We start from the raw sequence: 14,159 nt of genomic DNA, 5'->3' as shown, positions 1-14,159 counted from the left end.
GGATATCATTGAACAAGGGCTTTTAATAGCAATGGAGGAACATGAGAATGCCAAAACAACTATGCTGAAAACAGAAGTCAAATACTACAGACATGTTGGCACATACAAATGTGTATATGGCCAATGATTGGGTCTCTACAGTATAATCACTTTTGAGGCTCATTCATAGCTTCTCTCTCTTATTTATAAATAAACTGAGTTCCAGGCCTCTGACTTCTGAGCTCAGCCACAAGGAAGTCATGCTAGGTATGCAGGGCTGGACATGTATTCAGTTAGCAAATATTGATTGAAGGCACAAGGTTCTAGGTGTTGTCTACTGGCTGAACACTCAAAGAGGAAACATGTATGGATCCTGCCTTTAAGAAGCTCAAGGTTGAATCTTGGGCATGTGTATTTGTGCTGTAGATTCTCAGCTTTACAAAGAGAATGAGAGAAAACTGGGACTTCTCACTAGTAAGTCTCCTTCTTGTGAAATAATTAGAGTTGGACATTGAGATGGGGGTGGGAGAGCACTAGTGAAGAAAGTCTGAATGTGTTAGTAAAATGTTGGAATTAAAGAAGCAGTTTGACAAATTTTATTATTTTCAAGCAATGTGCTATGGCCTTAGACTTGTGAATTTTCCAGCAAAGACTCTGGTGAATTTAATTGATACGATCTGGAATCTGGTTAAGTGAGCCTACTGGCATTAGCTAAAAACACTGCTTATAGTTATGCATAGAATTTAATGGGTGGAACCCCCTACTCTAAGGAGTAGGGTTGCAAAGTATCTTGCATATATAGGACATATCCTATATTTAATGATTTTGTCCTGCTTTCTGTATCGGCTTTTTCAGAACATCCTAAGTGTCCTGTATTGTTTTTTTTTTCCAATGAATTACAAAAACTTGGTAGTTACAGCCTTTTGTCAAATTTATCTAGGCATCCTGTACTTTTATTTGCTAGATTTGGTGGCCAAACTAATGAGCCACTCAACCCCTACAATCTTCCATGTTTCAGCCTTCTCTGTAGTATCTCTCTTCTAAGGTGAGTGGCCACCCAGCCTAATGGGCACTTCTTACCTCAGGAGTTTCCCAACACTGAACGAAAACCTGTCTCCCTGAAATTTTTACCTGCTGCCCCTAGCATCCCTCTTTAAGATCATACTGAATACATCTAATCCTTTTCTTTACAGAAGTTCAAATATTGAACTCACTGTATTAGAGGCCACCTCATGTCACAGACTCTTAACAAACTTTCTATGAGCCCAAACCAGTGGTGTGCTGGTAGGATTTGTAGCATTTAATTTCTTTGGTGAAAATACTCCTGCCACATTGGAGCTGCCCAGGTGAAGTGGTTGAACTGAGAGTTGGGAACTGATGGACACATTCCATTCTTGAGATCTGTATGAGCGGGCTGCAGCACATCAACCCTTACATTTTTCTTTCTATTAACATTTTCTGCTGCTTAATCATAGTTCACTCTACCTGCATATTGTTATTTGTGTTTTGAGGGAAAGAATTCTGCAAACATACCACAGGTAGATTTACAAGAGGAGGTGAGAGACTATGGAGAATGAAGGAGAAGGTAGGGTAAAAAATAACTCCTAAGTTACCAGGTATTGCTGCTCATCAAGATAGACAAGAGTAGAGTCAGGGGAAAAGGTAACAAATTTATTTATTTATTTATTTATTTATTTAGACAGAGTCTCGCTCTGTCACCCAGGCTGGAGTGCAGTGGCGCGATCTTGGCTCACTGCAAGTTCCGCCTCCCGGGTTCACGCCATTCTCCTGCCTCAGCCTCCCTAGTAGCTGGGACTACAGGTGCCCGCCACCATGCCCGGCTTTTTGTACTTTTAGTAGAGATGGGGTTTCACTGCGTTAGCCAGGATGGTCTCAATCTCCTGACCTCGTGATCCACCCACCTTGGCCTCCCAAAGTGCTGGGATTACAGGCCTGAGCCACCTTGCCTGGCCTCAAACTGATTTTACATGGTACAGTTGCTACCTTCTGCAGAAAGCCTTTCCTGACTTTCCTTACTTCCCCCACTCCAAATCTGGGTAACTCTTGTTCCCACAGTAATCTGTGTAGTCATAAGACATAGCCCTGGTTTTTCCATGTTGTACAGTATGTATCTCTTTACTTCCCTAGTATATTGTGCACTTCCTGAGGGTGTGTCCTCAGCAAATTCCATCTTAAATAGATGAGGCAGAGCCATCCACAGCTTCACCTTTATCTGAAGTGGTAAAGTCCAAACTATATTTTCAATGTAAAATGTTCATTTAAGCCAGTCAAATCATTTTACTTTATATTAATATTTTCCATCTTGTTATACTAAAACAAAAACCCCAAACACAAAGGGAGCTCCTGAAATCTGCCTAGAGGAATTTTATTCTAATTAAACACACACACATACGTTTTTCAAAGTTCATTATAAAAGCAATGCTTTTGAACTTCCTAATAATGACTTTATTCACTATTTTACATTTGGCTCACTGCTAGAAGAGAGTTACAAGCATAGAAAATGGACCCAAGGACAAACATTTACTTGGGAGGGAAATAACACAAAGAAGCGTATCAATCGATGTCTTTGTCAGTCATTCTGTGACCAACCAGGAGCGGGGATGGCTTTGCTCTAGATTCTGGCAGCCAGTAGAAACCATCTCTAGAAACCATCTCATCTTTATCCATAATGGTAATAGAGCACAGTGTTCTCTAGACATGTAGATCTGCCACATGGCAAAGCTATAACATGATTTCTTCTTGCAGAGTGGGCAGTTTCAGCAGGACCTGTAAGTTTGCTTAGGTTTTCTGAAGATATCGGCATTAAAGACTTACACATTCCTTTTGTCCTCCTAACGTATTTCGTAACCACACTCTCAACATTCCAATAAGTTTTGAACTTGGAGGCACTTAGAACATAATTACATTTCTAATTTTGTTTCAGTTTGATATGTGTCCCTTCCTTCCTTTTTTTGGTAGAGACAGTGTCTCACTATGTTGACCAGGCTGGTCTTGAACACACCAGGCCTAAAGTGATCCTCCTGCCTCAGCCTTCCAAAATGCAGGGATTACAGGTGTGAGCCACTGTGCCTGGCCTATACTTCCTTTCTTAATCAACTTTGTTTTTATTTATTTATTTATTGAGACAGGGTCTCGCTCTCTTGCCCAGGCTGGAGTACAGTAGTGCACTCTTGGCTCACTGTAGCCTCGACCTCCGGGGCTCAAGTGATCCTCCTGCCTTAGCCCCACAAGTAGTGGGACTATAGGCACACACCACCATGCCCATCCAATTTTTTGTATTTTATGTAGAGACAAGGTTTCACCATGTTGCCCAGGCTGATCTTGACCTCCTGAGCTCAAGTGATCCGCCCACCTCGGACTCCCAAAATGCTGGGATTATAGGCATAAACCACCATGCCTGGCCTTAAATCAACTTTAGAGTCAACATCTCTTATCACTGGAGCTTCTAGAGAAACTCCATCACGTGGTGCTCTCTTTCCTGATGTGTCGTGCCCAAATAGCTTGTTCTCATCAGATGACTTATTTGCTATGATATATATACTTCAAGAGCTGCTATATGTATTACATACATCAAATCTTTCTGTAAAGTTTGATTTTTGTTTCTTTAAAAGGAACATAAATGTTCCAGGACCAAGGGACACAAAGAGGTTTTAATTTTTAGTTCTGTAGCCTCATATATTTTAACAGAAATATAAAAACAGATAGTAGCAGTTTTCCAGTGGAGAAAACTTTCCAGATGTCTCCACTGTATCTCCTTTCTTTGCCTCTCCTTGAGAGAAGGCTGGAACTGATGGGTAAATTGTTTTTTTGCCCATCAGCCTATTCACATCTTTCCTTCCTTGTTCCCACCCTAGATTGTGGGGTTTTTTTTTTGAAATCTGTTCCATTTCAGACATTTAAAGAACAGCCTTATCTAATCCTGCTCAAGCAAAATCTCAGAATCCTTAAATACAAAAGGTCCTGTGTGGCCAGTCATATAGTTCATGGGAACTCTATGAACTTTGACCTAAGCTTTATCTCTGATTATATTTTGGCACTGCTGCCCCTTTACATTAACACTGAAAAACAAAACAAAACTTAGCTAAGTTTTATGGCAAGTGGGGGCAGGGTCAGGTGAAGAGGTAGGAATTGCCTGAGGTTGGGGGTCCCTAAAACATAAAATAATCATCCAAAGCCCATTTTCCTCAAAGCTAGGGGTAATGGCCAAAGTATGTTCTCAAAGCATCATCTGCCCTGAGAAAGGGCAGCTACTCTTTCTACAGAGATCTCTGTGCACACTAATCTGTACTGTCCTCAGTACCTTGATGGCTGTTTGTGGTCATACACTCCGTGGACCAGTCTTGAGGGATCACAGGGCCAACCAGCTCAGCAAACCTCTCCAGAGGACAGCTGGGGCTGCAGCCAGGTAGCATGAGGGGATACGGCTCGTGCTGCGTCTCATTCCGATAGTACATCTCCACAAAGTACTCCCTGGCAGACAAAGGCAGAGGAGAGAGCTCTGTTAGTTCTGTGTTGTTGAACTGCCACTGAATTTCTTTCCACTTGGACTATTACATGCCAGTTGAGGGACTAATGGAAAAACTTATGGGGAGATTTTAGCCAATTTAGGTGTGTAAATGGGGAGACTGGGGCAGGCGGGACAGATTTGCAGCGTGGAAATGGGAGGGCTGGTTTGTTAGATGAACAGGGACATAGGAGGTAGGCACCAGGATGCTAAATCAGAGGAGGTGGTAAGAAGTGATGGTTGCAGGGAGCTGGGTGGGACTTTGAGCCTTTGGATAAGAAGTGGGAGGCAGGTGGGGGTGTTGGATTTTCCTTCTCCTCCTCCCTTCTTTTTAGGCTTCTCATTTGCTCCTTTTTTTCTTTTTCTGTTTTCCTACTTGAGTATTTCTTTCAGTCCTCTTTCTGAATGTATCTCCCCTCTCCTTAACCAGGCTATAAACATGGAACTGAATAATATATAACATATGTGCTTGAATATACAGCAAGACTTTATCAGAAAATTATCCCTCAGAACAAAGATGTGGGTATGTGTTCCAGTCCTTCCATTGTGTCACGTTAAGGAGAGCTCTCTCAATGCTTTATCTCAAAAAAACAATGTACTATTTGGGAAGGTCCAATGGTGTAAACTAACCTGAGTTAAACCAGCGTGAGTTGCTTATGGAAGCCATTTGCTAATCAAGGAGTCAGGAGGGGAACTCAAGAAGGATTTAGTGATCCTTCTTTTGGTGGTAACCTTACAATGGCTACTTTTGGTTGTCATTATAAACAAGCCTTTTAAAACATCACTTTAAAAAGCCATATAAACATAGTAACAGCAAATATTCACTTATGTCTATAAGGCTGGGCGCAGTGGCTCACGCCTGTAATCCCAGCACTTTGGGAGGTCGAGGCGGGTGGATCACAAGGTCAGGAGATCGAGACCATCCTAGCTAACACGGTGAAACCCCGTCTCTACTAAAAATACAAAAATTAGCTGGGTGTGGTGGCACATGCCTATAGTCCCAGCTACTTGGGAGGCTGGGGCGGGAGAATCACTTGAACCTGGGAGGTGGAGGTTGCAGTTAGCCGAGATCACGCCACTACACTCTAGCCTGGGCAACAGAGCGAGACTCCATCTCAAAAATAAAATAAAATAAAATAAAATAAAAATAAAATAAAATAGAATAAAATAAAATAAGATAAAATAAAAGAAGATGTCTATAAAACTTACAAAAACCTCCCTAATATGTATTATGAATGGGTACTTATATCTTGGAATAACTTTTTCAGTAACAGCATCTTCTGTCTTAAGATGATATGGCCTAGATGACCAATACTCCATCAAACTCTGTTATTCTCTTTCCATAGAATTGAATTATGGCTCAGAAGTGACCACATTGCCAAGACTACCTTGTACCTAGGTAGGACCAAGTCACTAATTTAGCCAGTAGAAAGTGAGCAGAAATGATATGTGTCCCTTTTAAAAGGCTGACGTGGTTGATAAGCGGGTTGCTGCCTCCACCCTTTCATTCCTTTCTACAAGCTGCCTGCAAGTGAGCACAGCACTCTTGAAACCGCAGGTCCAAAGAGGGAACCCTGGGTGCCTGAATCACCACGTGTGAATCACATCTATTAATGTACACCTGCATTGTACTGTTAGATAAGTGTGAAATTAATTTTCATTGGGTTAAGACTTCAAAAATCTGAGGTTCATCTATATAGAAGACAAAATTATCTTTTATTAGTGAATATATCTGGGAAACAATTTTAAAAGACTCAAAATTGGCTTTAGTGGTGAATACACAAGCCAAAGATGTGTACAAAGAGTTTAGATAAAATCATTTTATAAAATGTAAAAGTGAAACAAAGCAATATTAACTTAATGAATTATTTTATATAGTCTATGATTTTAAATCTCTGTATCTAACCCAAAATTAAATCTTTTAAGAATATTTTTAGCTACCTTTTCTACAACCTGAACAGTTTACGTATTTAAGATGGTTGAAAATCTAAAATATTCTCTCTTTCTGTCTCTCTCCGTATCTTCTCATAAGAAAATGTGAGATCACTTCACAGTCAGGATCACCTAATAAGCAGGCTTAGACAGAATTCGTTAACTCGAAGCCTCCTTGATCCTAATTTAAAAGCAATCACGTTTCACCTTTGATATTTCCCTGGAGTGCCAATAAAAAAAATCCTAATATAACAACAAATTGGACTTGACCTTTACGTGGCCCTTGGTTAATTTTTTCTGTATGTCACTGCCTTTCAGTTGAAAAAATACTCCACACTTGATTTGTAATATAGATTTAACTCAGGGTCGTAAAACAAGGCAATTCAGTGGGAGAAAATGCTTCTGTGCACCAAGAAAGCAAGCTCTGGACCACTGGGGTCCAGAAACCAGAGAACAGGGAGGTACGAGTAGAGTCAGTAGCTTCTCTTGTCTTATCCCAAAGGAGATGGTGCCTGCTCCTGAAGCTAATCCTGGAATTTGGTTGGATTTATTAACTCTGTGCCCAGAGCTGGCCTTCTGATGGGCAGACTTGTGCCGGGCTTGTTATTAAGAGAGGGTTTTATGTCTCTAGTCGTTTCATTCCCATTTTCTGTTCTATTTGGCCAGTCTCCATTTTGTGGGTCTTACCTCACCATGCTGACTCTAGATATTTGAGAGCAAGGTTAACTAAGACCACATTTTAGTTCTAGTTCATTGTGCCTGACACTCAGTTAGAGGTTCAATAAAGAATGTATCTACCTGTCCCTAACTGTGCAGAACTCACTTCTTTGTAAGCAGTGAAGATATTGGTTGAGAATGAAGTCTCTGTGCTGTTACTTTCTTACTCTACAAATTCAGGGGCCAGAAAGCTACATCCAAGACTACAAAATTTGCAAGATGAAATACAGGGCCCATTGTTTAAACATTATTACAATTTAAAGATGGCCACAGCAGATCATTAAAACAAGCATGGGCTCTTTTGAGCCAGGTCCCCATGTAACTGCACAGTCAGGTTGGTGTGCAGCTATTGTGAATGCCTTGAGGGAAGGGCAAAATAGATCTCCCTGACTAATCCCAAAACAAACTCTGGGGTCACTGCCTTAACTCAGCCCTTTCTTTGCTCTTATTTCACTAATAATATCCCATGAAGTCTGGTGACTTGTTCCAAATACCTCCTTCTTCTCCTCCCAATGAGAATGTCGTTGTCACAGCAGATAAATATTTTTGGTATGACCTTGGTGTGATAATCAATTCTTCCCCAGTTTTTCCAGGACATTCCTGGTTTTAACAATGAAATTCACATGTTCTGAGAACACCAGATTTCGTGGGTCAATTCTGGTGAACTGGGACATTTGGCTACGCTAACTTTGACCCTTCTAATGGGTTCAAGCTAAGCTGTGGTCATCTGGGGAGGGCCACACCAGGTCACACAGAGGTAGACACCAGTTAGAAATTGTACTTTAAGAATCTTGACTTGTGGATATGAATCATCAGAAGCTGAATGAATATGTTTGAATTCTTTAATTGAAAAAATATTATTATATAACCATCAAGAAATTTTTCTCTTGCCAAGTATATATACAATACATGCCTACTTCTTAGAATACCTTAATTTTTTTAAAAATGTAATTTCTGTTACATAGGCTATTTCCCAATTTTTTCATCTACTGTGTATATTATTTTCCAGTAAAAGTCTTCTTGAAAAAGAAAAAAGAGACATGACTAGCAAAGATCTTGTTACCACCATTCTTCCCTCTGAATATAAAACCAAATCAAAGACAAACAGGCACACAACCCTTAACCCAAAATAATAATAATGAAACCCAAGGTCCAGTGATACTGATTTTGAAAAGCACTTAGTCACTTACCCCTTCTCAAAGTACAATTCCGTGAAGTGGCAAGAAGCATAGGGAGGAAGGAGTCCGTTGTAAACATCTAGCGCCATCTGTAGGCCACTCACAGTAGTGTCATGCTACAGAGATTGAAATCAATTTTATCGCCTGTTCAGATTCACATTCAATAGGTATGAAGCACTTGTACAGCACCATGATGGCTTCTGATTCAATTAAATTTCCCATACGCCCACAATGACTTAATAAGTAGAGAAGGAAAGATTTTGGTTGAGCATTAGCGGCGTGCTAGGCAGTATGATTTAGATATGTATCATTATTTTCATTTAAAAGATGAAGAAATTGGCTGGGCGTGGTAGCTCATGCCTGTAATCCCAGCACTTTGGGAGCCCGAGGCAGGTGGATCACTTGAGGTGAGGAGTTCGAGACCAGCATGACCAACATGGTGAAACCCCATCCCTACTAAAAAAAAAAAAAAAAGCTGGGTGTGGTGGCATGGGCCTGTAAATCCAGCTACTTGGGAGGCTGAGGCAGGAGAATCGCTTGAACCCGGGAGGCAGAGGTTGCAGTGAGCCAAGATTGTGCCACTGCACTCAGAAGGTGACAGAGTGGGACTCCATCTCGATAAAATAAAATAATTTTAAAAATAATAATAAAAGATGAAGAAATTGAGACCCAGGGAAATTAAGCAACTTGCTTAATGTCATATAATCCCAAATGGAAGAAAGTAAATTTGAATCAAGTCTCCTTAAGTGCTGTGCCTTTTTGAAATATTTTGAAACACATTAATGCTAGATTATATTTTTCTATAGATTAGCATCATCTGTGATTTAAAGTTGTGGAAGAATATATGAGGTTTAAATGTTTAGGGAAGATAAAATACAAGGAAGTATAGGATGCAATTTAAAATAATTGTAAAGCTAAATGTTTACCCCAGAGTGGCTGGAAGGTATAGGGGAGTGGTTTTCAACCCCCTTTCTGCCACTGATTAGCTATCTAATCTTAGGCAGTCCTCAACTTCCATATCTGCAAAATTGGGATAACATTTGGCTGCCTAAACTGTATGGCAGCGTGCACATATTCAAAAGGCGTTAGAAGTAATCTAATAGAGAAAAAAAAAAAAAGGAGCTATGGATATGACATGCTGGAAGTCACACCACAAGTTAAAACTAGAAATCAGATTAGACACTACGAAAATTGAAAGAAATGACTAATTTCAGGCCTATCTCTCTCCAGGAAGCACTCTGCTCCTGCCCAGGCCTATTTCCCTAGTCTATACCATTTAGGGCTCCTGATAATAAACAAACTTCCTGGCATCTTCAGTCTCCTCTTTCACCTTCTTGCATGAATGAAAACATGACTTTCTTTCTCCAGCCACAGCTGAGAAACCTTTCGTCATGGAGATGTGAGTGAAAGGAGTCAGCATGCTATGTCCTGTTTCCCTGCTCATCCCAGACTCCATGGGCAGCTATTTGAATGTATAATACAATTGCAGAATTTTCCCCAAACACTGTGTCTCTCCTTGGTGTCTCAGACTCTTCTCTCCCTGGCTTCTCCAAGATGAAAGCCTTTTCTAAGATCTCTTGCTCTCTTTTCTTTCTACTCCCAAATGTAGCTCCAACTTTGAGTTGCAGTCCTTCTTCCCTTTCCTCCTTCTATTCTCTTTGCCATCTGAAGTTTTCTGCTGGGATGCCCCTGTAGCATTTCAAACCCATTGTCTAATCAGTACATTTGCCTGGCCCAAGACCACCTCCTTCCTGCCACTGAAAACTGAAATCTTGACTTCATCTGGGGCTTCACCTTCCACATCATTGTCTTCCACCCACTTCCAATTCATCACTGAGAATGCACACTCAGCTTTTCTTGTAACTTGGCTCACTTCTTTTCCTCTCCTGCCGCTGCCCTAATTTTAGGCCATATCCCCATTTTTCTAGACTATCACAAAAGCTTTCTACACCATATCCTGTTCCCAACATCCAGTTATTCTATAAAATAATTAATTTCCAAAATGCTGCTCCTATCCTGTCACTCCTGCCCTGCCTTCCCTGAGCAAACACTGACAGGGGGGTTCCTTGCTTCTTTCTACAATTAAACAAAGAAGCAGCAGGACAAGATGGCCCTTCAGCTGCCATCCAGCATAAACTTCTGACACTCCATGTCAGGGCTGTCTAAAAAACCTTCCATGATGATGGAGATGTTGTATATCTGTGCTCTCCAATTCAGTAGCCACTGGCTATATATGGCTATTGAACACCTGAAATGTGGCTAATACAACCGAGGGACTTAATTTTTCATTCTACTTAATCATAATTAATTGAAATGTAAGTAGCTACTTCTGGCTACTAGGTTCCATATTGAGCAGCACAGTTAACATCCACTAATTTGGTACCACCTTTTCCACACAACATTCCTGGCCTTCCACCTCTGTCCTAATAATTTACTTTATTTGTCCTACACACTAGTGAGGAGCACTTACTAACCCCTTTCATCTTGATGTGCTGGATGTGCTGCCTTGTCTAGGAAGCCTTTCTGCTTCTCTTCTCCACCCTCTTGGAACAGAAGGGATGGCTAGATTTTCTGAGGTGCCAAAGCACTTGCCTGCATGGCATTTCCATCCCATTTTGTATAGTGTTTATGTTTGTCTTCTTGTTAGTTTAGATTATAAATCCCTTAAAGGACAGAATGATGCATTCAATTCTAAAAGCTTTGTGCAAGTGCCTACCACGTACAAGGAGATGGGGAAATGAAGATAAAAAAAGATGAGGTCCTGTGCTTCAAGGGATCACACACTTGAACAAATACATGTTAAATGAAGATGAAAATACTTACCGCAGAATACATGATAAGTTTTTTGTAGCTTGGTGTCTGAGTTGCTCTCTTCATGTGATTGAGGATTTCATTGACCAGGACACCTTAAAGGAGATGAATCAATAACCAAACTGAACCAAACATAAGCTTCTATTTTAGTTCATTAGCTTTTTGTCACTTCATAGTTGCAGACTCTCCCTGCCATGACTTAAGAAGAGGGGCAAAGATCTAATTTTATTGAGCATCTGCTCTGTGCCAGGTAATGTGATTTACATACTTTTTTTTTTTTTAAACTGAATCCTACGTCTCAACCCTCATTTTAAGGTAAGGAATCTTAAGTCCAAAGATATTAAGTGACTCACACAGCCAGGTAAGGAAAGCTGGATTGGCACACTAGGACTCTACCATACCGGGTTTTGTTAAAGCTCAGGTTAGGAGGCTGATAAGCTTGGAAGGAACTTCAGACAGCTTTTTCAGATCATAAAAGATAATTCTTAGCCCATGTTCTTCTCCAGAGCAGACCTGAAATGACAGCACAGCAGGTACTCCTCTGTTTTCACCCCTCTTGCTTCTACTCTCTGGCAGTCAGACCTGTGGGAGGCCATGGGAGAAAGCAGCTCTCTGGATGTTTGTACAGATCATGGACTATTCTCTGTGGACCATTTCTCCAGGTTACCCTAGGTGTCACTACTGGGGGGACAGCCAGCATCTTTAGCTTTCATTTGAGTTTCTGTCTGTCTTCAGTAGAGGAAACTTTTGCTCTTCACACTTCACATCTGAACACCTAACTGCTGTTGCTCCTGAGGTGGTGAAAGACAGATATAGAGCTTACAGTATTTATCCTATTTCTAGGCACTGAGGGCTGTGGGGTACCTTGTGGTGCCAAAACAGATCCTGTTTTAAGGACATGTTGCTTCAGAGATGTCTGTAACTATCTGGTGTCTCTGTTGGTCTCTTTACCCTGCATGTGCTCTCTTGGTGAGAATGACCAGCAGGGTGTGTTAGGGTGTGTGTGTGTGTGAGTTGTAATGAGCAGGGCATTGATATTAACAGATTGACTATAATCTCAGGTTCTGTAGTCCACTCAACAAACACACACTGAGCAGCTATGATGCGCCAGATACTGTGCTAGGAGAATCAGACCTGGTCCCTGCCCTCCAAAAACTCATAAAATAGTAAGAAGAGACAGGTCTGTACACCAGTAAGTATAAAAAAGGGTTAATTAAGGAGGTAGGTATCTGCTCTTTCTATAAGATGCTGGAAATTCTTTGAGGATGAACAGGATAATCTGAATGTACATGTCTAACAGGTCTAAATCCCTCCATCTCAGAGAGGGTTGCCCTGTGGAATGCATTAGGGACTTTAGCTTGATTCACATGCCATGTTGGTGCTAAACTCTGGGCCAAGCTTTTGGGAGCCATGACAGCCACTTGAAATCAGCAAGTTGCCCTTTGTCAACAAGTGTCTTTTGGTCAGGCTGCAGTTTTGGTCATGAATATATCAGTTCTTGGTTCTGGTATGATTACACCCTTATCCCAGGAGTGATTGGGGTGACTATCATGATTATCCTCAGGCTCTGGCATATCAATATTCTGTTTTATAGGGGAAACTGAGGCTTGGAGAGGCTCAGCAACTTAATTAGATTATACAACTTGCAAGCAGAGAAAGAGGGCTTTAAATCTAGCATGTCCTGTGTCAAAACCTTTATTTGTAATCATTAGACCATGCTACAGTGGAAAGCTAGCTTCAAAGTTATCTGTTGTACACTTTATTAAATCTTCGTAAACTAGACAAAAATATCATTGATCTGAAGACATAAACTTTGCTTCCTTCATTTCTAGTCTACAGCAGAGGTTGGCAAACTTTTCTGTAAAAGTCCAGAGAGTAAATGTCTTAGGCTTTGTGGGATAAAAAATCTGTTGCAACTACTCAGCTCTGCGGTGGTAGCATGAAAGCAGCAATAGACAATGCATAAATGAATGAGTGTGGCTGTATTTCAATAAAACTTTATTTACAAAACCAGGTAGTGGGCTGGATTAGGCATACAGGCAGTAGTTTGCCAACCTCTGGCCTAGAGCAGGAAGAGCTCTCTTTTCACTGATATGACCAGCCATATGATTCTAAATTTGCCCCAGGGATTTTTTTGGTGTGTGTGTGTGTGTGTGTATGTGTGCGTGTCTTACTGAACAGTGTCACCCCTGAAGTTAAATGATGAAATAAAAATTCTAGACTGGGCACAGTAGTTCATGCCTATAATCCCAGAACTTTGGGAGGCCAAGGTGGAGGATCGCTTGAGCCCAGGAGTTCAAGACTAGCCTGGGCAACATAAGGAGACCCTGTCTTTGCAAAAAATTTTTAAAAAATTTAGCTGGGCATGGTGTTGCATGCCTGTAGTCCCAGCTACTTGGGAGTCTGAGGTGGGAGGATCGCTTGAACCTGGGAGGTCAAGGCTACAGTGAGCCGTGATCATGCTGCTGCACTCCAGCCTGGAGGACAGAATGAGACCCTGTCTCAAAAACAAACACAAAAACAAACAAAAAATACAAAGAAACAAAAACAAAACAAACTAACAAAAAAACTAGCAAAGGTCAGAAGATGGCCCTGATGTGTCCACATTACTCTTTGTCACCTAGACAATGTGTGTTTTCTGTGCAGGAATGTGTTCAGCTGTTTCATCATTCAATAAACATGTAGTTGACAAATCTCTCTTGCCCAGCCAGATCTGAATAATAGTCTGAGCTTTTGTTTTGGCAGAACCACACAGGAGAAATTTTCCTGCTTAACAATGGCGCTGGACTTTTTCCAGAAAGCAGGACAGCTGGTTTCATACAAGTGCCAGCCTTTAGAATCCAAGATCAGGGAAAAACTCAGAGAAGGACTCTTATAGACAGTCTAGTTTAATCTCATAGGTAGTGAAACAGAGATCCACACAGGGGAAGTGGCTTCTCCCAAATGTGATCTTCTAGTAGGCAAGGGAAATAAAAGAGGAAACATGAGGAAAGTGGAGCAACTCCATTTCTTTTTCA

The 14,159-nt window shown here is 41.0% G+C and overlaps 1 protein-coding gene across 3 annotated transcripts in view; it reads right to left on the bottom strand.

Annotated features, from left to right (window-relative positions):
- ACP3 (acid phosphatase 3) overlaps positions 1–14,159 on the bottom strand; it is a 54,325-nt gene that overhangs the window by 10,485 nt on the left and 29,681 nt on the right. For 2 of the 3 annotated variants that reach the window (XM_063807194.1, XM_016941939.4), the window contains 3 exons: positions 11,155–11,237; positions 8,344–8,447; positions 4,301–4,470 (listed from right to left, as the gene is read on the bottom strand). In XM_063807194.1, the coding sequence (XP_063663264.1) occupies positions 4,301–4,470; positions 8,344–8,447; positions 11,155–11,237 (357 nt within the window). Of the gene's footprint in view, positions 1–2,422; positions 4,471–8,343; positions 8,448–11,154; positions 11,238–14,159 lie in introns of those variants that run through there. The other variant, XM_016941940.4, reaches the window with a different exon arrangement.

The sequence above is a fragment of the Pan troglodytes genome, chromosome 2 (genome assembly GCF_028858775.2).
Source record: "Pan troglodytes isolate AG18354 chromosome 2, NHGRI_mPanTro3-v2.0_pri, whole genome shotgun sequence".
In the NCBI taxonomy this organism is placed as follows: Eukaryota; Metazoa; Chordata; class Mammalia; order Primates; family Hominidae; genus Pan; species Pan troglodytes.
This window is presented reverse-complemented; position numbering and strand designations above follow the sequence as displayed.